A 24,953-nucleotide genomic window follows, 5' to 3' on the forward strand; every position below is an offset into this window, starting at 1 on the left:
CAATCAATTTATTCATTTTTGTTAACCATGCAACCTCTCATTTATTACAACAATAAGTTATTAATGATCTACAATTAGATGAAGTTAGTTTCAAATTTATATTTTATTTAATGTATTTTTTTTCTAATATTTAAACATTATTATTATTCAAATAAATAAAATTATATAAATATGTACATGTAGTAATAATTTATATTTATAATATGACAATTTTTTAGAGAGAGAGAAAGAATTTTTTTAGTATGACAATTTTTTTATAAAATCTCTAGTTTTAATTTTAACGGCGGCACCGACGCTCGTTTTTGTTACCGCGTAAATCAAACGGAATTCTAACTCCACCATCGATGCTATTATTAGTCGCGAGAGAGAGAGAAAGAACCTGTTTGGCCGATGTTCCTTTCTTGTGATCCGAGGAGAACGAAGAGTCGTTCCTGAGAAGCTCGTCGCTATGGGTTCTCTCCCTGTGCCCGCATTTCCATCCAAACACTGCCTTGACGAGAGCAGCCACATTGACGAAGCCACCCTCTCGGCGCTATTCAAGTCGCAGCAGAGCCACCTGAACTTCTTCTTCGACCACATCGACCACTCCCAAACCCTAGCCTTCACGCGCGCGCTCCTCAATGCCGCCGGCACCGTCTTCTTCACCGGCGTCGGAAAATCCGGCTTCGTCGCGCACAAGATCTCGCAGACGCTCGTCTCTCTGGGCGTTCGCTCCGCGTTCCTCTCGCCGGTGGACGCTCTCCACGGCGACATTGGAATCCTCACCAATCGCGATGTGCTCATCCTCCTCAGCAAGTCCGGCGCCACCGAGGAGCTCCTCCGCCTTGTGCCGTGTGCGAGGGCCAAAGGCGCGCTCCTCATCGCGCTCACCTCCGTTGAAGGCAACGCGCTCGCCGCGGCGTGCGACATGTCCGTGCATTTGCCGCTCCAGAGAGAGCTCTGTCCGTTCAACCTCGCGCCGGTGACATCCACCGCTATTCAAATGGTGTTCGGCGACACCGTCGCCATCGCGCTCATGGAGGCGAGGAATCTCACCAAGGAGGAGTACGCCGCGAACCATCCCGCCGGCAAGATCGGGAAGAGCCTCATCTTCAAGGTCCTTTTCCGTTTCCTCTTCGATTTGCATTTGTTTTGCCCTAATTTATTGTGCTCTGATCCGAATTTGAATTGCAGGTGAAGGATGTGATGAAGAAACAGGACGAGCTTCCAATTTGCAGAGAATCGGATTTGATTATGGATCAGCTCGTGGAACTCACAACTAAAGGATGCGGATGCCTCCTCGTTATCGGTGACGGTTACCGTCTGATCGGAACGTTCACCGACGGTGATCTCCGTCGTACTCTCCGAGCCAGCGGAGAAGCCATTTTCAAACTCACTGTTGGGCAAATGTGCAACAGGTAACTTAATCATCATCATATCAATATATCGTACACAAATAACTCAAAAGGACAACAATTTAGATGTATGTCGTGACTAGTTTTGGTTGCGCAAAGTATGTAAAATTGTTATAAACTCGTTAGTACTGTCTTCGATTCTACGGAAAAAAAAAAAAACTAGCGTTACTTGCTTTTTTGTGTTGTTTTCTAATCAGAATTAGAGTTGTAGGTTGGTTTCTATGTATAACAAAAGTTTGCATGAAATGTCAATGTAAATTAGTGAGATAAAACTTTAATTTTGATCAATTCTGATCAGAGAACACCACTAGATCAGAAACTGTACATATGTTTTGTGCATAACTTATAATAGTCATTGCTCTATTGTGGAGGATGCAACTATATGAAGATAACACTGTTTTGTGGATGTTAGGAATCCGAGAACTATTGGTCCGGAGGCAATGGCGGTGGATGCGATGAAGAAGATGGAGGCACCTCCATCGCCGGTTCAGTTTTTGCCTGTGATAAACGATGAAAGTATCTTGATTGGGATTGTGACCTTGCATGGTTTGGTTTCAGCTGGCTTGTGAATTGTGGTGTCACTGTCATTATATATTGGATATATTATCGCTTTATTCTTTGTAGTTTTTACTCCTATTAGCATTTGAGTCCCACCCAATTTCCAAGTGGGATTCACCTGTTCTTGTGTACTTATTGTATCATCATCTCAGAGGATAGGATTCAGAAGCATTCTTTTTTTGCCCCCTTCTTCTTTTGCTCCGAAAGGATACCAGTTGTTTTTGCCATTTCGCACCTGCCGACATTGCGGGGTTGTTTCTACTAGGAGTTTCCGTGCATTAATTATTGATGTAACTAGGTTGAACAATTCCAGCTAGAACATTGTGATGTGAAAATGATATTTGAAAAACTCGTGTAATGCGTTTCATTAGTATATAATACAATATATGTATATAAATAAGTATGAGTTTTTCTCAAAAAAATAAAATAAAATAAGTGTACGAGTCTGTGTTACTTAAACCAATATCTAGGCAATAAGAATGCGATGTGGTTTAAAGGACTTGAAATATTATGTTGCGATTTCTAATAACTCAGGCTAAGACACACTTCCTGCGTAGTAGATTCCTGAGAGGGAAAACCCCAAAAAAAAAAACCCTTCAAGCACCTCACATCATAAATGTCACTGCACAAATCCTGTCGAACAAAGGCACATGTAATCTGTACACATAGAAAAACAGCCAAATCTAATTTGGCATTTTCAAGTTATTCAACCATTGCCAGTCTAATCTATGGAGAAAGCAACTACCCGTGGAGTGCTGTAGAAAACACGCAGAAACACCAAGACATAGGAGAGAAAGAGACAAGAATGACATTAGAAAAACTCGGGATACAAAATGAACCAATGGATTTGCTGTTCTGTCTACTTGCCAAAATAGTGTTGGGTTCTTATCAACTGTTGAAGAAAATTGGGTTACAGACCAACCTTTTTGTAACTATATAACTACCTACTACGATGGATGTATCATCCAAATTTCCAGTGCCAATCTTTGCATGAAAAAATGGTTATCCTACACATAAACCTACAAAAGACTCTTAACATCTTTCCGCTATGAAAATTTAGCCATTAGCTACTTGCACATCTTCATCTTCAGAATCTGACGACATAGATGTGCTCGAACTATCAGATGAAACATCAGCTAACACATTGTCTTGTAGAAAAGGCAAGTAACGTGCGTTTGTAACTGAAGGAACTTTAGATACTTTTGGATCTCCTACTTCCTTTGAAATTGTAAACTTATGCCCAAGTGTCTTCGTATCAATTTTGGCACCAACAGAATTGATTCCTTTCTTATCATCTGCAAAGGTTGACTGAAGTACAGTTGTCTTCATTTTTGAACGAATGTCATAAGAACTACTGTGAGTGCCACCAAAAGTCCGCACAACTTGGGAAACGACTGCATTTTGTTTCTTTGATGAATTCGGAACCACCTCATTTTTTTTCTTTGATGAATTCGGAACCACTTCATTTTCTTTTGTTTTTGATGAATTCAATATATCTAGCAATTGACGTTGTTTCCCTTTTGAGGATTCATCTGATGCTGTCTGCGATACAGGTTCATTCATCTGCAAATCTTGCGAAGGGTGGGTTGAACCAATTATGTTTTTTGAGCTTTGTTTTGATCTCTTGGAGGCAACAGAGTTCAGAGTTAATCCGAGATCCTCTTTAGCCCATTTAAAGACTGCACTTAATTTCCCATCCAAAGCTTGACAAAGAACATTCAAATTATTGATTTCATAACGGTAGAAGAGAGTTTTGTTGCTCCAAGTGCAAGAACAAAGCTGTTTTGCATGATCAAGACATGCAAAGTTATCTGAACATGAACAACCTACAGCAGACAAGTGTAAATCACGGAGGCAAATACTACATTCCCTTTTACAAGTGGCATCAAAATTTTCATCCATTCTTTGTGATACCAAAGAAGTGCAAAGAAATTTTCTCTTCAAACTTTCACTCTGGATGCGAGACTGCACAAAGGAAACAGATATAATAAGAATGAAGCGACCTGAATGAAGCAAACTATGCAGCCAAATTTGAACAACAAAAAAAAAGGAAATGAAGGAGGGAGAGAAGGCCTTCAGAACTTTCTTATATTATTAATACGAAAAATTTGTGCCTCCTTCATCATTTCAATTTATCAAGATAAATGATTGAATACATGTTAATGACCAACGGGATTTGAAGTTGAGTAATTAATAAGTTCACAAAAACTAGGATTTGGGGCTGAATGACTTACGTTCAAAGCTTTTATTAAGAACCCATTTTTTTTATAGGCATCTTTATATGTTAAGCTATCTGATGTGCTCTTCCTGCACAGATTAGTTTCCCATTGGACCCTCACAGCTTCCCTTGCTGCTCCTAGCAAAAGCTTATCATATGAAAGTAATGTCTTTCTCCTCTGTTCACAGTATAGCTCTACAACATTCTGTCCCTGAAGCAGCCACTCAAGAGGAGCAAAACTTACTGCTTCAGAACAGTTGAAGCCACAATCAAATCCTGAATGATATGACCCGGGAAAGACAAGAACAAACTCACGAGGATACTGAATACAACGATATACAGGAATGCCCTCTGCCTTCAATATGGAGCATGATAGCTGCATCACCTGTACAAAATATTTGCATGAAGACCTACCTCAAAGTTTAACATATCAAAAAAGTAGTTCCCTCCAAAACAATATAGACCCTTATATTTAACACTTCAATTCAGCCAAAGAAATTGTGAATGATGACAGCTTTAGCAAAAGGTTGAGTTGCTGAGGTTGAACATTTAGCAGAAAGTGTTGTTCATATTTTCAAGGTAAAAAGAAAAAACCTAAACTTGAGGACATTGCATTTTAAATTTGGTACTGCAAAACCAGGTTGATTACAGTAATGTAAGCTATACTTAAGCAAGTGCAAACAGAGATCCTATAAGTTAAGCCTATGCTTCCTTCTCCAAGTGCCTATTGCACAAGTGGATTTCAGTTGACGAAACAAATGAGCATACCCTTATTCTCCCTTCAAACCTAGGAATCAACAACTTATAAAAGTTATGAAGCAAAAGACTAAATAAAAAGTGTTTTTTATGGTCAATGAAACTTTTGAAATTCACTAGATGATTTAAAAAAAGAGAGAATTATGACAATAAAACATTCAGGATGCAGAAACATTTTCAATAAATGGTAATAGTTGGGAGATATTGACTGGAGAATGGGTGGAATTAGTATATAAATAATCAGTCGAGTCAGAATCCATCTGACCAATAATATATTTGTCAGAAAAATATGCATGGATTCATATTGAAGGGGCTAATAGAAGATAAATATGAGAAATAAAAGGTTGTTAGGCATGCATCACAGTTACTTTTCAAAGAAAAATAATTGTTCATAACAAGCAATCATATTCTCACCATATTATCATGCATATCAGGCTGTCCTGCTTGCAAATCAGGGAGATACTTCTTCCAAATTGTTTCAAAGTTAATAGCAAATTTTCCTGGGATGCCATACCACACTTTTGGTTCACCCAAATGCACGTAATATAATGAGTATAAGTGGTGCTCTTCAACTTTCTGTTTTTGTCAAGTGATCAGAAAGAAAAGTAAGCAGGAGTTCATTAATTACATTTGAAAATTAGTTGGGAAGTTTCCCCCAGAATACCATTAGGAGATTAAAGAAACATCGGAAACAAAGATGTCATGTGCATACAATTATAAGGCAATAAAGCAATGGCATACCCAGTTGAGTGGAGAGAAGCACATTCCCATGTGAATCTTGGGGGCAAAATTACGTGAAGCTTCAGAGCTTTCAAAACAAAGAAGGGATCCTGAGAGTGAAAGTATATTATTCAAGTTCCATCCAGATTTCAAATATTCAGGGTAAGTGTATGCCTCCACAGGATCAGAAACTGTCGGAAATCCACTGCTAAAAACTCCGGCCTCCAAAGTGTTAACACAAAGCACCTAGCATAAGGTAGCATGAGATAAATTAGAATTTTCACAATGTATCAAAGACTGAAGATGGACAAGGCACTGCATGTTTCAATTTATTCTTCAATATACCTTGATTTCTTCAGTTGGATTTTGAACAATCCGTCCATATTCACCTTCAATATTCTCCACAGATGGTTCCCACTGCTGATGTATAGCTAATTTTATATTGGAACCTATAATCTTCTTCTTATCCTTGTAATCAAAGTACTGACTCTTAAATATGTCTGCATATTTCTTTAATGTTTTGAGACTGAATTTAGGACCAGGTTCAGACTCACAGTCACATTTTTGAACATTCTGGTTATTTGGAGTGCTGGTGTTTCTATTACCAAGCTGAGAGTCTAAAGCTACTTTTACATCTCTTTTTCTCTTGGTTTTTGTATTTCCACTAGCACTAGCCATAATTTCTTGTGCATGCTGAAGTTGGTGTCCATCAATTCGCTGAATCTGAGCAACAAATTCAGACTTTTCCCATATGTTCTTTTTCTCAAGAGAGCATGGTGGTTTCCAGCAAGTAGGAGGGACAATACGGCACATTCCATAAGGTTCTGCTCTGGAACGTATGCTTGCAATATATTTAAGTGTGTCTTTGAATTCCTTCATAATGAACACAATTCCTCAAAACTTTATTCTACAATCTCAACAATCATAAGAATCCACATTTGATGACATAAATCAAGATGTGTACATGAAAACACAGGAGTGTTTCCATGTGCACATCTTCTGTTGGGTGGTAGGTACCTCTTCTGTTGGGTGGAAAGTAGGAGCTTCTTCCAAAACTTCTCTTATAGCATCCTCAGGATGCCACCTTGCTGTTACCTGGTTCAAGACTTTGATAAACAAACAACAACAACAACAACAACAACAACGCCTTATCCCACTAGGTGGGGTCGGCTACATGGATCAACTTCCGCCATAATGTTCTATCAAGTACCATACTTCTATTCAAACCATTAATTTCGAGATCCTTTTTTATAACCTCTCTTATAGTCTTTTTGGGTAAACAAACAAACAAAAAGGAGACATAGTCATGACTGTTCCAATGTGGAAAGGTAAAGTGAAAGGTACATACCTTCACACAATTACTGCAGTTTGGACATCCATGTATGATCCCTTTTGGACGACCATCATTTAAAGGGGGATCCTGAAAAAAGAAAACACATACAATTAATTCCTTTATAGTTAGAAGAGAAACCAGCTAAGAGATTATGCTCACAAAAGCATGTGGAAAATTGGAATCAGTTATCCAAAGTAATCATAATTGTAGTCACACACACACACATATATGTGTTTGGGTGTGTGTATTCTACCAATGTCAGTAGCGAGATATTGCCTAATTCACACCTATTTACAGAACAAACATCTGAGAAATCCTGCAATCCTGAGCCAAACCACCAGATAAATCACACAAGAACATAGGCAGTTTAAATACACTATCTGCATCTAAATATGAGTCCTAATAACAATGCAGAACTTGAACAATATAAAAGAAGCAAGATTCCATTCCAATTATTGTAGGTTACCCACCACCTAAGGGCATGTAAAGTATCTTGATTCTTGTATTTATTTTTGAAATTATTACTCTATAAAAAAAACATGGACACCAATTTTTTAATGAACAAAATCATTAAAATTTATTCATATTGCCATATTCTCTTTCATGCATCTCATTTCAGAATTCAGATTCAGTATTCTGGGTATAAAGTATGAATACAATTAACTTATGGTGCAGCAAGGGCCATTGTCTGCTCTAGGACCATAGTTATTAGAATCTCATGATTCATGATTTGAATTGTTCGCTTCAATGCGATTCAGCTAACTACCAATTTGTATCATTAGATGAATCTCAAATGTCTTTGAACCTTACAATACATGAACGAATTTGTACAGTTTTGTATCATTGATATGAATCACATGATCCAACAATTCGTTATTTTTTCTTTTTGTACTTTTCTTTCACCAATTCTCATGAAAGAAATTGAAAAGTCAAATAAGTTTAAATTGTTAAATGGAAAGGGATTGTAGGAACACATCTGAACTTATCCTATTGGATTATTTCACAAAATTATTTTTCACTCACTCATCCAATGCATGCATTCTATTTTGTTGTTTCATTGATTCGTTTCCATTCTTCTAAAATAGAGACTTCATAAAATTAGATATAACTAATAATTTGTTGATGAGACTTATGGCTAAGTTTTTGTTATCTATTTCAAGTTTAAAATTATTAGATTGAACACTATGCATAAACTATGTGATATATTTGAAATTATATTTCATTGTTATCAAATCTTACAGCATATTATGATTCACAATTCAAAAATTAGCTTCATGATTCACAATTTGAATCTTGATTTGATAATCTTGTCTAGGACTATGCCTTTCTAGTTTGATCTTATTAGTAATCTAATCACTAACCAAAAAAAATGCAAGATTCCCAACTTAACCATAGGAAGATGCTTTATGTGAGATTCCTCAAGTTTGTGGTGATTGCTCTGGTCTGCGATTATCCACGGCCGATGCATAAGAACCTGTCTATAAGCACTAATGTCATTCATCTCAGGAATAGTCTCCATGAATATTGGCTCTTGTTCGGATGCAATTTGAAAGGCTGTAGATTTATCACTTTTCTTAACATTTCCATCCCTTTTCAAAATGAAAGATGTCAGGGACGTAAAACCAGGGGGAACTGAAAGATTTTCTCTATTCTCAGATTTGGTGCAATCCTTTCCATAATCTGCTTCCATAATCACTGCAGGCAAAAACCAAGCAAATATTATCTAGAAAACCATTTTTAGCACCAATGGGTACTTGGAATAGAAAATGAAATATTGGGATAGAATGTATTAAACATGATTGCAGACAATTTACTACCCTGATAGAATTATTATTCACTCAACAGCTTGAACTTCAAACCAGTACAACAACTCAATAAAACATCCAACATTTCAATAGGAGAATAGAAGTGCAGACAGAAGACTGAAGAGGGGAAGTGTGGACAAAGAAACCAAAAGCTAACAAAATTCAACTGTAAGTATTGATGATACAGAAGTTGTGCATCTCAACATAGAGGACACAGAAGCAACATTTACAATAATGTGTCAATGAGTGATAAAAAAATTAGACACTGTTTTAAGTTAAGAATAAATCAGAAGCAAAGTAGTCAAACACAAGATTTTACTAAGACTTGGAAAGGGAAAACAGAATCATAAATCGGGGAATCACCTATATGGATATAACATAGCATAAATATGAGGAGGGTGGGGGGGGAACCTTTATAACACACACCAAATACTTAATTAAGCTTAAATTCGTAAGCAGATGAAAGTCAATAAATAAGGTCATAAATGGCAAACAAAACAACTTAAATACTGCAGTACTGCCTACTGCAAGTACAAAACACCAGGACATGAACAGAGCCAGATAACCGAACCAGACAAACAGAACCAGAACACAAACAATAGCTTACAGAAACAGAGAAACAGAACCAGCCAAACAGAGCCGCAGATGAACAAAAAAATAACTGGTTTAAAACAAAGAGCTCGGATGTGGTGGAGAAAAGCTCTGGATGTGGCGGAGAGGAGCTCTAATCACAGCGAATTTGTGCAGCAGTTTTGGGGGAGAGCTGCAAGAGGTTGAAGACAGTCACGGAGAAAGAAGTGTTTTTCTAGGTTCTCTTAGTCTAAGGGTTAGTGAACACTTGGTTTTTGGGCTTGGGTTTATGGGATTAGGTTTCTAGAAGCCCAAAAAGAGCAGAAAAACTTTGAAACCCAACCAGCCAAGCAGAACCGAAAACTCTACACTAGCAGAAGTCAAACTATTTTTATGCAAATTACTAAGGATATGTAAAAGAAGGAAGTAAATGAGGTCATAGAAGAATTGGAATGGTTTAGAAATGACATTTCACTTGCTCGGCAAAAAGGAAAATGTGGAACTGATTGAGAGTGAAGGCCAGCTCATTCCCACTCTAGCTCACAAGTTTACACCTCTCCCAAAAATAGTGTGAAATTGAGGGGCAGGTTATTCTAATTATGAGTTTCCCAAAATAATGTTCAATCCTACCAAGTAAGAGGAAAGCATAATGCTTTGTTCCATACTCCATCTCAATGAAAATTCATTCCATGCATTCCATTTTCAGCCCCTCTTCACCTTTCCTACTCTCTCTAATAAGCACAGGCTGAAACATGAGGAATTGAAGTCATTTTTGTTTTTGATTTTTTGCCAATAATCATTGCACAAATCGACATAAACATAAATTTCAAAGAGACCTCAAAGGTGAAAAATAACATAAAAGGCGTGCAGAAAAACAGAAAAAACTGAAGTAAAAGCTCAGTATAGTCATTAAAACTAAGAAGCATTTCAAAACAATATACAAGGGAAAAAGGTGCAGTTTTGATACATACCCAGAATATCGAAATACGGAGATTGCCCCAAAACCAGATTTCTGCAACAAATGAACGGGGAATATTGAACTGAAGAGCGTAAATTAGCTTGCAGCAAGCCAAAATCAAAATAAAAACTAAATAAATAAATTATAAAAGCAGATTATGGATTGAGGAAGGCGGAGTTACCAAGAAGAATCGCGTGAATGATTAAAGGTCTGTGAAATTGAGGGTCAAAATTGCGTCTTCTCTCTCTTCTTGCCCGAACCCGAAGAATGTGGATTATAAAACCCTAAAAATTTAGCATTAGGCCCCAATATTTCAATTAAATGACAATTCATTTTATAAAGGAACAAAGGATTCGCAGCAAGTCGTATAAGGACAGAATGAATGAATACTGGTAACATACTCGGTTAAATGCGTTTCATGTGAACTGCAGAAAATAAAAATAAAAATGGGACTTGTATTTATCTTATGTTCTGCAGCTCAATTTTTGCTGCATACTAGTGAAATGTGTACAAGTACTATAACACTTCCATCGCAGATTGCTCAAGAAAAAGTGATTGTAACAGTCGCTTGAATAGTAATTAATTATGATTCAATGCAATACACGAATCTATAATGGCTGAGTTATTATAAAGTTTGATTTCCAAAAATAAATAAATAAAATATCATTCTTTTCATTTTAACGGGACTCAAAAAATTTCTCACCCCTTAAATAGAATTTTTTTTTGTCTACACAAGTTGTCTGGCCACATAGTCATTTTAGTAAAACTTGATAAATATTTAAGAAATAACTAACAAAGAAATTTTGATTGTTAATGAGAGAATATTTGAGAGATTCAATTAATGTTATTGTAACATGAAAGAACTAAAATTGTATAATTATAATACCTGAATACTAAAAGTGCAATTAATCAAACAATAAAATAAAAAACTCAAATAAGGACAAAAAAAACATAATAAAGCCTAAAATCAACTATAAGAAAATGTAGCCTCTCCATAAGAAGATGTAGCCTCTAACTTCATATTTTGTTCTTCCACTTGATACCAATTGGCCTCTATCTTCTCTAAAAATTAAATTTCTCTTCCTACATAGAAAACAACTATATGAACTAGAAATCCAAAATATGTAGTTTACTAAGGAAATAGGTTTAAGATTCCTAAAAATTATAAGAAAAAGTAAAAAAGAAGAAGAAGAAGACTAAATGAAATAGATTTTATTAGGCTTCACACCCATGCGAATCATGGACTGTATTAAACCGACGGTTCTTGCACTGAAATACAATGCTGTTGTGATTTTCTTCCTCCACAATCCATTCTTTTTTCTACATCTAAGCATTTTTTTTTTATAATTTTAACTTTATCCTTATGTATAATTTATATAAATTAACAATCTGTGAGGTGAATCTCTATAGTCCATGGAGATTGTCAATCCTTACCATAAGCTCATAAAGATTGACAATAAAAACTTTAAATAAAAATCATAAATTTAATAAAAAATTATATATATAAAAAATATATTATTATATCAAAATTTATTATCTAAATTTATATGCGTATTAAATATATATTAAAAGTTTTAATGTTATATATAATGATATTAATTATTTTTTAACATAAATGATTTAGTAGTTTAGTTAATTATATACAACAACATTAATTATTTTTTAATATAGGATATTTTTTATTTTTCCCTGGCCGGAAGAAAATGGCTTCTGTTTTTGTTGGGTAAGGCCCAAAGTTTCTAGACGTGGATTGGATTGATTACTTTCTTCATGCCTTCTCTTTTCATATTGGAGATTTGTTGAATTTCTCTATCATCGTTGATTCAGTTAGGTAACTAGTTCAAACTTCAAAGTTGGCTTCTTCTTTTTATATATATATATATACATGTCTGCGTGCTCATTTTTCAAATCTGATTAACCTTATCTGGCTATGTTTTTTATTTTGTCAAAATGATTAGACATACTGTGTTTGCTCAAGTTCAGAGTGCTCAAGCTTTGTTTATATTTTTAGACATGTATTAATTTACTTGTGTAGTCAATCTCAAGTTGTAACTATTAGTATATGTACTTTGTAGTTTGTATAGAGTGTATTACAACTAATTAGAGATCGATTAGTTACAGTTAGCAAATTAGTTATAATGTGTTGAGGTTAATTTTATTATTTAATTTCATACTTGTATATAAGGAATATTTGTTCCCAAATTATATATATGCATACACTTGTCTCATCTCATTCGTATACATTTTAAACTCTCAAATTATCTCTTCTCTTTAGCTCAGCCATATTTCTCAACCATAATCACTAAGCAAATGGATTCCATAAGATTTAGGTGTCACTTAGATTAGTCAAACTTACCCGATGTTGAAACATGAATATGTCTCGTTCATAAACCTCTCGCAAAAACAAAACAAAAACATTGGCAACTAGACACAAACTAATCATGCAAACATTGAATGAAAACGTACTCAAGTGTGTGAGATTTTTTCCTACGTTTCCTACTTGGCCGATGAGTAACTATATTCATCACTGCTCTGTGGACTATCCTTTTTTTTTTTATATATATATAGCAGGGGACACATGATTGCAATATAATAATATATACAACGCCTAGTTTCAAAAGAAAGAGTTTTTTTTGCGATCGAGAATAGTCACAGAACAAGGGATACAGTGTAAATTTAATTTGACATATATATAGGTGCTGATGAGGGTTGAGTATAGGCATATAGCTAGAAGATTAATCTCACACACTTGAGTACGTTTTCATTCAATGTTTGCATGATTAGTTTGTGTCTAGTTGCCAATGTTTTTGTTTTGTTTTTGCGAGAGGTTTATGAACGAGACATATTCATGTTTCAACATCGGGTAAGTTTGACTAATCTAAGTGACACCTAAATCTTATGGAATCCATTTGCTTAGTGATTATGGTTGAGAAATATGGCTGAGCTAAAGAGAAGAGATAATTTGAGAGTTTAAAATGTATACGAATGAGATGAGACAAGTGTATGCATATATATAATTTGGGAACAAATATTCCTTATATACAAGGGATACAGTGTAAATTTAATTTGACATATATATAGGTGCTGATGAGGGTTGAGTATAGACAACAAATGTTAAGTAGTTTAAAGTGGATAAACTCATTGGAATTATTCAATTTGGCACAGCAATGCAAAATGACAGGTGCTAAACGGAAAAACTGATAATTTGCCAATTTTACAATTGCATGCTGTTTATGCCAATGCCAGCAAGAACCTGTCTTCATATATATGTATTACTGCTATTAGGCCTCGTGTCTCTGCAGTTCCATCCTAATTTCTTGTTCCCCTGAGTAAGAGTTCGTTCTCCATTACTGTGGACCAATCTAACTAATAATTCTTGCATTTGTGTTTCATTGGTACACCTACGGATTTTTTTCAATGTGTTAAGAAGATTTTCTTTAAAAATCTTCCTCAAAATATTAAAAAATCATCTTAATTTTCAAATCACCTCTCAATTACTGTACAAAAAAAATCATCTCTCAATTATGGGCCTCAGCCTCAATTATTTATGTTTCTTCCGATATTTAATTATTGTTTATCACCAAAAAGCTAGCTATGTGGATGAAGGCGTGAAGCAGTGGCCATATCCATTCCCTCAACGTAACATTCAATAAATGAAAGCCTTTGGAATACAAATTAAAGAAACAGAAAAAAAAAGAAGCAAATTAGTTAAAGCAAACAATATCTACGATGTGGAATGAAAGAATCTCTTTTTATCTGGGCCTATAGTAATAGCCTCATATGCGACACATTTCAATGTCAATCAATTAATGTACCGACAAATAACTAACACACAGTGAAATACGTTAGAAATAATTCATGCACCATATGACTAGCGATTCATTGATTAAAATTGAAGTGACTACCTATAGAAATTAAAAGGCAAAATAGGAGAGACAAATTAAGATCTCAAGCTGTGTCTGCCTTGATCTCTGCCCCTTTTTTAACTTTAATCTCGTGAAAAAGTTATATATGTTTGCATCAACCACGTGCACTTTTTTCTTAGCTAGTAGTTTATATTTGATTTGTCATGCGATGTGTGTTGTCCATGCACTTCATTAGATGTTGATCACATATAATAATATATAATAGATGTGCCATAACAAAAGATCTAATTAGGACTCTAATTCATGAATAGACGGAAGATTCCCGTTTCATTTGTCAAGCTTTTCTCACATGCATGCTTCAAACATAAATGTGCTTATTTTCAACCTTTGTTTGACGAAAACATTTTTCGTACCTAAGATCGATCTACACGTCTGTGTTCTGCGGTTTTGGGCATGGCAAGTTAAGTAGTTTCCTATCCTATCCATGGATATGACAGTTTTATTGCCGAGATTGGATAAGTTGGGGCTTTGATCGAGTTGCGAAATTGGTGGCTAGAGCACAGGAGGAATGCCAAAAAACCTGATTTGAGTCCCATCCGCATGACATGATGTATAATATTTATTGATTTTGTAAATGATTAATTTTTATAGAAAATTTAATTTATTATTTTTTAATGAGGTTTGAAATTTTTTTCCTTCTTATAATCACATTTTTTTATTTAAAGGACTTTTAATAAAAATCATGGTTTTATATCTCTTTTTCTATCACTTTTTTTTTCCATCTACAATACTAAGTTCAACCTTTTTTAAAGGATTCAAACTCAATATCAACCAATGACATGTTAATTAAAATTTATGTGTATTTTTAAGTTTAAATTTTGTAAATGAATGATAAATAATTATTTAATCTCTTCAATTACATAAAGTTTATCTTTTAGTTCATGCACTATGGAGAGGATACCAAGGATACCCCAACCCTTATACAAAGGTCCAGTATAGAAGACAAGTATCATCCCATACTGAGTGCCACTCAAAAGTCATTACCGCCTGATGAATAAAAGTTACTGGGCATGCATGCATATCCCAAGCCAACCCCGCAAAAAACGTTACATCCCATGTCTTTAATGTTCTACTTAATTAATCCCACATATTGCTATAGTTATATGCCCCTATCCCAACGTATACAGGATCCAAAAAACACAGGTCAGCCATAATATTGCTACAACGATTTTAAGCAAACCTTCTGACAAGAGCTCCATTCGTAAAGAGAGAAGTGGCAGTTCCTAATTAATCTATTCGAAATCCATGCCCAAGATCAAGTCAGCATCCAGTTGCTCATTCCTAAAAATAATACGGGTGTTGATTATTAGGTGGGTGTTGTAAAAGTGTACTTTAACATTATACTCATTATATAAATAAATTAATATTGTTGAGTTGAGAAAGCTTTGTTCTCTTAATTAAGTAGATCTACCATCAAATTAGTTGAGATATAATATAATTATAGATATATTGAGTGCCTTAGACATAAAAAGAAAAAGAAAAATAAATCACGACACGAGGAAAAGAAGCAGAATGAAAAAAAAAAGAAAAAGAAATTGATAATCTAAGTGGCTGCACCTTTTTCTTTTCTGTTTCTAGCCTAACGTTTTTGTTTTTTTGTAATGCAGCCTAGTGTTTTCTTTTTCATTCACAAAAGATATGTCTTTAAGTACGAGGAGATTATAATGATGTCCCTTCCAAATAAAAATCGCCTGATAAAGCTTCAGCATGCTAGGCACTTGATCGGTTGATCCACACAATTAACAGGTTACACATATGAACTTTCATCTCACCGGAAAATTAAGCTTTCAGTGGATCATGACAAAAAATAAAAGAAATTAAAGAAGAGAAAATATCACCAATTCTAATTACATATGGACAAACTGTATACAAAGGAATAGTTCCCAATAATAGAAGTAAATAATGGTAATTACGAAAAGCCTAATGGACCATAACATGATTACCCTACTACGTACTTGAACATTATACCACACAAACTTGTAAGAACTAATCCCAATATCTATCATGTGACTTGCCTCACATAACGAAACACCATAAATGCACCACAAATAAACGAATCTTGATGGCATAATTTACGAGATATGAACCACATATATGTGTATATATGTACACACATAACACATCTTTAATTATAGCAATACCATATTATTGTTATTATTATCAACCTCGAATCTTATTGCGTCCAAGTTTGAAGCCACGCCATCCTCTAGGCTATTTTCGGTTAGATCCATGTCCCATAAGAAACCATATCCGTCATCACCTTTGGCACCAATTTGAGTAAGAAAGGTATTGTTGGTGTTGGTTTCGCGAGAGAAGTGGAGGAGATCCATCAAAGAATTAGCGTTTTGTTGGGTAGGGTTGAAGTGATGATGATATTGGTGGGTTGACATGGAGGAATTAGAGAAAGAGGCAAGTCGGTTATTATACCCACCATGAGGCATGGCTTGGTTGGTGGGAGATGACGAAGCCAAAGTTAGGGATGATGGAGGTGGTGTAATTGTCTCATACTGTACGAGTATGGAACTCATGTTGTCATCTTCTTTGCTTTTGTGGAAGACTCTACACAACACCCAGTCCTCCTGAAAATCACCAACGGTTTGACCTAATTCATTAGCATAGGTAAAGAAACTTTATCCTCACGCCAAAAATAGTAAAATGCAAGGCAATTAAGGGCAACACAACACCCTTTATTTCCTCCCCCGTGAATTGTTTAATTTATTGCATATATTGCTGACAACATATTCATCTGTAACAAAAGGAGACATTTACCCAAAAAAAAAAAAAAAAACTGTAACAAAAGGAGTTGATACATTCTATTTGGATTCAAATGTGTTTTTATTTTGTAATAATGGGGATTTATTTGATTTTTGTTAGGGGTGGGATAAATTGTTCGTTGTTGAGAGTTTATCACAGTCCACATTAACCTCAAGTTAAATTAAACCTATTTTAAAAGTTTATTTAATTAAAAAATCAAATTTCAAATCATTCTAAAATTTACTTAATTTTAATAAGCAGTTTATTTAAATAAAAAAAATAATATGACAACGTTATTATTATTATTATTGTATTAAATCTATTATAAAATTTGAAAATATATACTTCTTAGTATATTTTAAAAAAATAATTGAAATATTCTATTTAAAGATATGTTTATAATTTTATTTAATAAAATTTATTATATAGACTTTTAATAAAATAATCTTTGAAGACTAGTTATAATTTAAAAGATGCTAGACCTTAAAGAATCTATATCAAGTAAATAAGGTTGAATCTTTGATTTAGAAAATAAGTTAGACTATATGACCTTATTACAAAACTTTGCCTAATTAACTTTACTTCTTTTTACTCTTTATTTTGTCCATTTAAAAGCTTTTTTTTTTAGTTAACTTTGATTCTAATATTTCTTAAAAAAATCTTCATAATCACTTTCATGTTACATTCTATGATAACATGATGTAACATGACTAAATATATATTATATCATTAAACATTGATGAATAAATATCATTTTAAAAAAATTAAAATTTAAATCAAATAAAACATTATTTAAAGACTAAAAGATATTAAACAAAATTTATCTTTCCCCCCTCCCCACCCTATTGCTAATTAAAGTCGATCAAATCCAGCTCCCAAGGCACATGAGGGGAAAAAAAAAAAAAGAGAGAGAGAGAGATTGGAAAATATGTCATGTTTTTTGAGGGATAATCTATTTCCACTTGTTTAGTCATCAATTTTCTATCTCCAAAAAGGCCTGTCAAGTGGACATATATATAGACCTCCTTCGCTATACCTTCTTTCATTACAGGCGTGTGGATTTGCGCGCGCGCACACACACACATATATATATATATATATATATTATTTTTTAAAAGGAAATATGTGTGATGACTTTAATTAGATTTGTTAAAATATTTTTTTGACGTAATATATTAAAATATTTAAGAAAATAAGTTATAGTATTTTTGCATCCATGAGTTTTAATATATTCTTAATTTTTTCAAATGAGTATTTCAATTAGTTACAACTTACAACTTGTATTAATTAAATATTCCTAAAAATGCACAATATCATCTAAAAAAACAAATGAAAATGTGTGTAAGTGTGTGAGTGTATGTATGTGACATGTCAAATGTGTTTTAAGTGTGTGAGTGTAAAACATATAATTCATGTAAAAAATTTAACAGGTACTTTAGAAAAAAACAATACTAAACATTCATATGTATATGTAATAGTTATTCAATCCAAATTATTTATTTCTCTCTTTTTCATATAAAGTGATTTTCTCATTAGATACATTGTAATTATATATATATATATATATATATATATATATATATATATATATATATATATATATATATATTCCAAAGCCCCATCCCAAGATTTTTTTACTAGTGTTGTACAACTTTTGATTACTTTTTACTAATTTGATCGATATGATTTTAAATTTAATTTTCAGAACAATGCAATTTGTATAAAATTGTGATCTTCGACCATTTTAGTATGTTTTAAATTTTGATAAATTTTAGTAAAGTTGTGGATACCAAAAACAGCCTATTTGGTTAAGGCTTGTATACAAAGTTCTATGCACAAAATATGATTTAGCTATAGGAGTGATATATTTTGCATGTTACATAAACAAAAGTCAGCTGGTAAAGTTTTGCATCCAGTGATTAAATATTAAATAACATGAAAAGAATTTGATTGCAAATTATAAAGATTTGGCTATCAACGATTAATTTAGTGCTAACAATGACTTCTATCTTATAATCTTTAAAAACATTAATTTTATGCCTCAACTCGTAAAAAAACATGTCATTTATTGTTGCATAAAAATGTTAATCAAGCATTAGGATATTAATTACCTTCATTAATATAAGTCTTTGTCTAATGAAAACTAAATTATTAAATAGTATGATGAATTTTTACTAACATTTGATGTATTTATAAAATGTATTTAGTGAAAGAATATTTTATGTGAGAATAATATTAATGAAATAATATTAACAACAAATTTTTATTATAGATGATGAAGAGAATCAAGATTAATATAAATAAGTTACATGATTCTTTTATATATATGATCGTGTGATCTTAATTACTTTTTAAATTTTGATTATTTATATATAATATTATGACTACAGATTTATTATCATTGCTTATATATATAACTTTCTAACTAGATAAATCTACTACTATTGAAATATATCTTAAATTAGTATAGATGAACCATGTCATCTATGTTAATATTTTATAAGAAAAATAATATTAATAGAGTATATAACTCATGTACATAATAAATTTCAGTAATTAGACATCTCATATTAGCAAAACTGCTCTGGAAATATACTTCCTCATAAATGAATTGAGCAACTATAGGGCAAAGAATCTTTTCCTAGCTTTAGCCGCAAATCATCTCAAGATTTGACCTCAATTAATTACATCAATCAAACCAACCACATGACAACCATTTAATCTCTGTTTGTTAAAAGTTATATTGACAAAGATTAATCTAACAACAAATCTTTAGTAAAAAAAACATTGTTTTTGGTAGTGACTTATTTAGTAATATTATAAGGTGTCAAATCAATAGTAAAAACCATCTTTTATTTTTAACAAGTTTCTAAAAAGAGCAATTTAATTTCTTTTTAAAAATCATGTTCTAAAACTAACTTTATACAAATTAATTACATAATTTTTTTAAAAAAGGATAAATAATATTTTTAGTTGTTATATCTTTTTACTGAATCTTATTTTTAATTTTCAAACTTTCATACATATCATGTAATTTAGTACATAATGTTATAAAGAAACATGTTTTTGTTTTGTTGCTCCTCAAAATTTGGTTAAAAAATGTGCAAAAAATAGGAGTAAAGCTCAAGGATCAAAAACTTTTTCTTATAAAATTCAGGAATTAAATCATACGATGTAAAAAATCCAACAAGCTAAAAATAAAATTCAACCAAAATATGAACTAAAAAAATTATAGTACTAAAATGAAATGGACAAAAGCGAAATCAAACAACTAAACAAGTTGTACCCCACGAGCAAAGCTGAAAAAGGCAAAGTAGAAACGAACGTACCTTTGGAGGCATATGTGGGGTCTCCAAACGGAACTCATGCATGATCCAACCGGTTTTGATGCCATTTGGAGCTCTGTTCCTGTAGAACACCAGTGTTTTCCTCATCCCTACAACTTCTTGCGTGGCTGGATCCACCACCGTACGATCCTTCCCCGTTGCTTTCCAGTACCCCGATGTAGTTGCCCGGTTGGTCCGAAACCCCGTCGCATATTTGCGGTCCCGGAAACTGAAGAAGTACCACTCATTCGCATTCAGCTTAGCCACCTCTGTGCATTAATATTGCGCATGCATGCATCATCAACACATGCATGACTCGTCAATTTTCTTATACCAACAACCAGACAACACATGACTAAGGTAAGCTAAAATAGGATGCATGTGCAATCAATTGTGTCCCGGAATTAATAATACTTTCTTCTTCTTTTTTTTTGTTTATATAAGATGTATCTTTCATCGGAATCAATTATTTTTACTCAAATAAGATTATTCTAAATGATAAAGTTTTTTATAAAAATATTTTAGATTTATATTTGAGACACATAATTAAGTTAAAACAAACATATATTAGTTGATCCACATATTTACTAATACTACACTTTGTTAGGTCTTGTGTTGAATCACTATCACGTGTCGGCTAGTTCATTAATGAAATGGAATTAATTAATTAATTAATTTCAATTTTTCCAATCCTACCCGACAAAGATGACACCAACATACAGTAGTGGTAATTGCTTCTTAGAAGTTTCAACGTATTTGGCTACTGTTTTGCTATATTTGTGATTTCGTAGCCCGTTTTACTCTCTCTTCTTTATCACCGCCTTTCGTAGCTTTCATAATATAGTGCATGAAAAGAGGACTAAATAATCTACGCAAGAAAGATCATGATGTATGCCCTTTCATGCATAAAAAAATAGTAGCTCTTCTTATATTTCACGAGGGAAAATATTATTAATAATTACATACACAATATAATAATGCTAACGACTAAAAATCAATTAACTAGGGTGAGTCAGGTCCGAGAAAGGTAATTAACTGAGGCGCATATGTATACACGTAAGTGTGTGTCAACAGTTTATATTAACATCAGCAGTGTTTGTTGCTTGGTGAAAAAGTATTGCTTTGTCAACTTTGTTATAATAAAAAATACTAGTCACTAAGAATGTTTATATATTTATCCTAAGCGTAAAATTAAAGGGAAACTATGACCAAAAGATCGATAAATAAATGAAAGGACACGATTCTATGCATGAATCAAATAAACTACTAGAATATCAAGAGTTGTGCTCCACGCCACCCTACAAATTATAAGCTGCCAGCTAGGGCTCTATATTGTGTTAGGGGTTGGAGTCCTCTATTTCAGGACGAGGGGGAAAGCTAATTATCACTCGCAGAATTAGCAGCAAACGAATCCAGCTATGTGCAATGTATATTCTATATAAAAAAAATATGATAACTCTAAAAATATATATGGCCCAGACTGACTCATCTTGATGCAAAAAGAATTAACCCAAATAGTTTTTATATGAAATGAAGAGTACTACGTACAGCAGAGTGCATGCGTGCATATAGTTTATATTTGATTTGTAGGCTTGTAGCTAGAAGAAATTTAAACAGGAAGAAGAAAATAGTAGGAACAAAGGAATTTTGAGAACGGGCTTATTTTTTTTTAAAAAAAAGGGAATTGAAGAGAATGGAATGAATAAAGGAAAAAAAAAACAGATTAGAGAGTATGACTTTATTTAAGTAAACTTTTCAATAAGTACTTATAAGAAAATCAGAAGATAAATAAAAATTAAATGATCTAAAATATTCCCACAAGTTAAATTAATTTATTTGTAAGTTAAAATTAATTCACGAAGAATTTAGATGAGAAATTTTCTATTAATTAGTTTATGAATAGAATTATTTTAATTTATTTGAGAAATTTAATTTAATTTTTCTCTTGTAAGTGCTTATTAAAAAGTTTATGCCTATATCTTTTAATAAAAAAATAAGACTATTGCCTAGTTTTGGGATTAATTTTTAAGTTAACGAGACTTTTGAATTAAAATAAGTATTTGATTCTTAATTTGCATATGAAATTAATTTTAAATTTTTGATTCATTAATATTTATAGAAAAATTTATGTATCCTAATATTAATTATAAGTAGCATATAGAGCTCAGCAGCATCGTTTGGATCTTCATTTAAATTGCCAAAGAAAGAAAGAAAAAAACATGTTTGGTATGAGCCAATGAGAGAAAAAAAAAAACTGGCCCAACAATACATGCAAAAGACAAAAACTGAAATACCGGCAAATATATCAAGTGGAATATGTTAATTACATAAATAAATTAATTACATAAATAAATTAATTAATAGTATGAAGTACCGGATGTTTTATTTTATTTATTGACAGAGGCAGAGTATTCATGAACAAGTTGGCTTTGCGTTAATCATTGAAGAACTGAATCCACTGTCGTGTCTGTGAATGTGATAACCTCATAACATTTTTGTTTTTTATTTATTAATAAATATTAATTATTATTTTAATTTATGAATTGTTATTAACAAGACAAAATTCAACCACTTCCTTTTTTTTTCTTTTTTAATTATTTTACCAATCATATATCTCCTGTAACCTCATAACATAACCCCCTCCTCTTACCTTCACCCTTTCATTTTCTTGCATTCTCATCTCTCTCTTCTCTACAGGAATCAAACAAGCGTGCTTGTCACTTCTCCGTATTAATTTGACAATATATGTAGGTTTATGAACGCAGCCAACACATGAATAGCTATAGACACAGGTTTATGAGCAGAAAAAGGACTTTTTGTGAATGTGAAGTAACCCCATATATGAAATCATTCCATTCCTTAATTATAACAAAGACACAAACAGAAAGGAAGCAACAAATGGGAAACGACGTAAACAAACATAGGTGTTTCAGAAATTTTAGAAACAAACTAAAACCAAAGAGATCAAGCTATAGGAAGGTGTATAATTCAGAATAGCTTATAAGAATATATATATATATATATATATATATATATATATATATATATATATATATATATATATATATATATAATTTAGAATGAATATATATTTACCTGGAAGTTGCCAAGGTTCGCATATGTGGAGGTCAATTTCGACCAAGGTACCCTTCAGAACTTCCTCATTTGCGATCTTTTTGTAGAGGTAATGGCAGACCAATTCCTCATCACTCGGATAAAACCGAAACCCAGGAGGCAGTGAAGCACCAATGTCTCTCAGACCCATGATTTTGTTGTTTGAAGGAAGTGAAAGGAGATCTAAGATATGACACAGTTATACAAAAGAAAGAGAGAGGGAAATCTAAGGACTATTTTGTAGATGTGGATAAAGCTAGCTAGGAATGTGGATAATGTAGATAATTGAAGCTTGGAGGGGTTACTCCCTCTGGGTATTTGAAATATTAAGGTATAGAGGCAGAAAGGTTGGTGTCGCCTATATATATATATATAGTTAGAAAGATATCGGACTTTGCTTTTTAATTAGAATTTCTTGATACATATTCCAGCAGGGGCATGCTTGTGCAAGTGGTTAGTTATAGTAGGAAGTTTCAAGAAAAACCAAAGTTACAAGAAACCTTGACAAACAAGGGTAGAACAATAATATAACTGACAGACACCATCCAAAATGCCTTTATCATTTTATTATTATTCTTGATAAATTTCTTAATTTTCTCCTTTATCTTCCCTTAATTAGGGGAAAAACTATTGCATGGCTATAACTAATTAGAAACTAAAGAGAGTAACTTTTCATTGACAGGTTTCAAGACACTTGCGTTTCGTATAGAAAACCAAATCCCCGTTCTCGTTCCTTATCTTATTTAAGGTGTTCCTCTGATTAAAAAAACATATTTCAGCCTAAAATAATCAGGAGGAAACGTTACATGTTTACAACATGTCATTTTTTAATCAAGGGGACGTGTATTTTTCTTACACATTTATCGACTTTTATTAGCATAATTATATTAATTTATTTTAAAACTATATAAATTTACATTACATTTTTATACCTTTCTATGACTAGAGTTTCCTAATCTATATCTATCCAATACTTTTTCAATAACTTTTCTTCTCTTTTCTTAAACGAGGTTCATTAATCTCAGCATCTATTGTCTCTAGTTGGAAGTACTTTTGAGGTGTATAATTTTGTCCAAATATCAAGCTAAGAGACCTAGTTGGAACTTGGAAGTAGTCCAACACTTTGATCAGTTTGATGGCTTTGGCTTTTAGATTGACGCATCTTATTAATTAATCAATTAGTTAAGTATTAATTATTTTTATAAGGTACATACATTGAATCAAGTTTATAACTTGTAGATCGTCCTAAAATCACGTTTTTCGTCTTTTTTTCCTATCGGTACTTTTGCCATGCACTCTTTTATATATATATCCTAAGTCCTCTGTTGTGCACTTTTTTAATTCGCTCCAGTTCACAATGGACAAGTGTGGCTGTATTTGTTTGTTCCACATGGTAGGTTAGGAAACAAATAAAAAGCTCCACAGGGATGTTAATCAGAGACCATAGTAGAAAAGTTTGAGAACTAGTTTATTAATTTAGAATTATCCATGTGTGTGTGTCTTTGATTGCTTTGCAATAAA

General features: G+C 32.8%; 3 protein-coding genes across 9 annotated transcripts; 1 reads left to right on the forward strand and 2 right to left on the reverse strand.

Annotated features, from left to right (window-relative positions):
* The first annotated feature begins 290 nt into the window (after positions 1 to 290).
* Positions 291 to 2,175, forward strand: LOC100805755 (probable arabinose 5-phosphate isomerase). Its single transcript, XM_003554241.5, has 3 exons — positions 291 to 1,096; positions 1,174 to 1,397; positions 1,807 to 2,175. Exons 1-3 carry the CDS (start codon positions 449 to 451, stop codon positions 1,961 to 1,963), a joined length of 1,029 nt encoding a protein of 342 aa, XP_003554289.1. The 5' UTR covers positions 291 to 448; the 3' UTR covers positions 1,964 to 2,175.
* Positions 2,176 to 2,779: 604 nt separating this feature from the next.
* On the reverse strand, positions 2,780 to 10,881 carry LOC100804864 (putative lysine-specific demethylase JMJ16). 7 transcript variants are annotated; one of them, XM_041012590.1, is made up of 12 exons: positions 10,714 to 10,881; positions 10,494 to 10,596; positions 10,326 to 10,366; positions 9,985 to 10,099; positions 8,370 to 8,674; positions 6,995 to 7,066; positions 6,664 to 6,741; positions 5,992 to 6,519; positions 5,668 to 5,892; positions 5,341 to 5,502; positions 4,187 to 4,555; positions 2,780 to 3,917 (listed from the first exon to the last, which is right to left on the reverse strand). In XM_041012590.1, exons 4-12 carry the CDS (start codon positions 10,022 to 10,024, stop codon positions 3,009 to 3,011), a joined length of 2,688 nt encoding a protein of 895 aa, XP_040868524.1. In that variant the 5' UTR covers positions 10,025 to 10,099; positions 10,326 to 10,366; positions 10,494 to 10,596; positions 10,714 to 10,881; the 3' UTR covers positions 2,780 to 3,008. The 7 variants fall into 7 exon arrangements, with proteins under 7 accessions (XP_040868524.1, XP_040868526.1, XP_040868523.1 ...); XM_041012592.1 differs by having other exon boundaries at positions 10,326 to 10,394; XM_041012589.1 differs by lacking the exon at positions 10,714 to 10,881 and having other exon boundaries at positions 10,494 to 10,699.
* A 5,193-nt stretch (positions 10,882 to 16,074) lies between these two features.
* Positions 16,075 to 23,866, reverse strand: NAC182 (NAC domain-containing protein). The gene is made up of 3 exons (XM_006604433.4): positions 23,415 to 23,866; positions 20,322 to 20,587; positions 16,075 to 16,817 (listed from the first exon to the last, which is right to left on the reverse strand). Exons 1-3 carry the CDS (start codon positions 23,581 to 23,583, stop codon positions 16,368 to 16,370), a joined length of 885 nt encoding a protein of 294 aa, XP_006604496.1. The 5' UTR covers positions 23,584 to 23,866; the 3' UTR covers positions 16,075 to 16,367.
* Between the last annotated feature and the right edge of the window lie 1,087 nt (positions 23,867 to 24,953).

The sequence above is a fragment of the Glycine max genome, chromosome 19, assembly GCF_000004515.6.
Source record: "Glycine max cultivar Williams 82 chromosome 19, Glycine_max_v4.0, whole genome shotgun sequence".
In the NCBI taxonomy this organism is placed as follows: domain Eukaryota; kingdom Viridiplantae; phylum Streptophyta; class Magnoliopsida; order Fabales; family Fabaceae; genus Glycine; species Glycine max.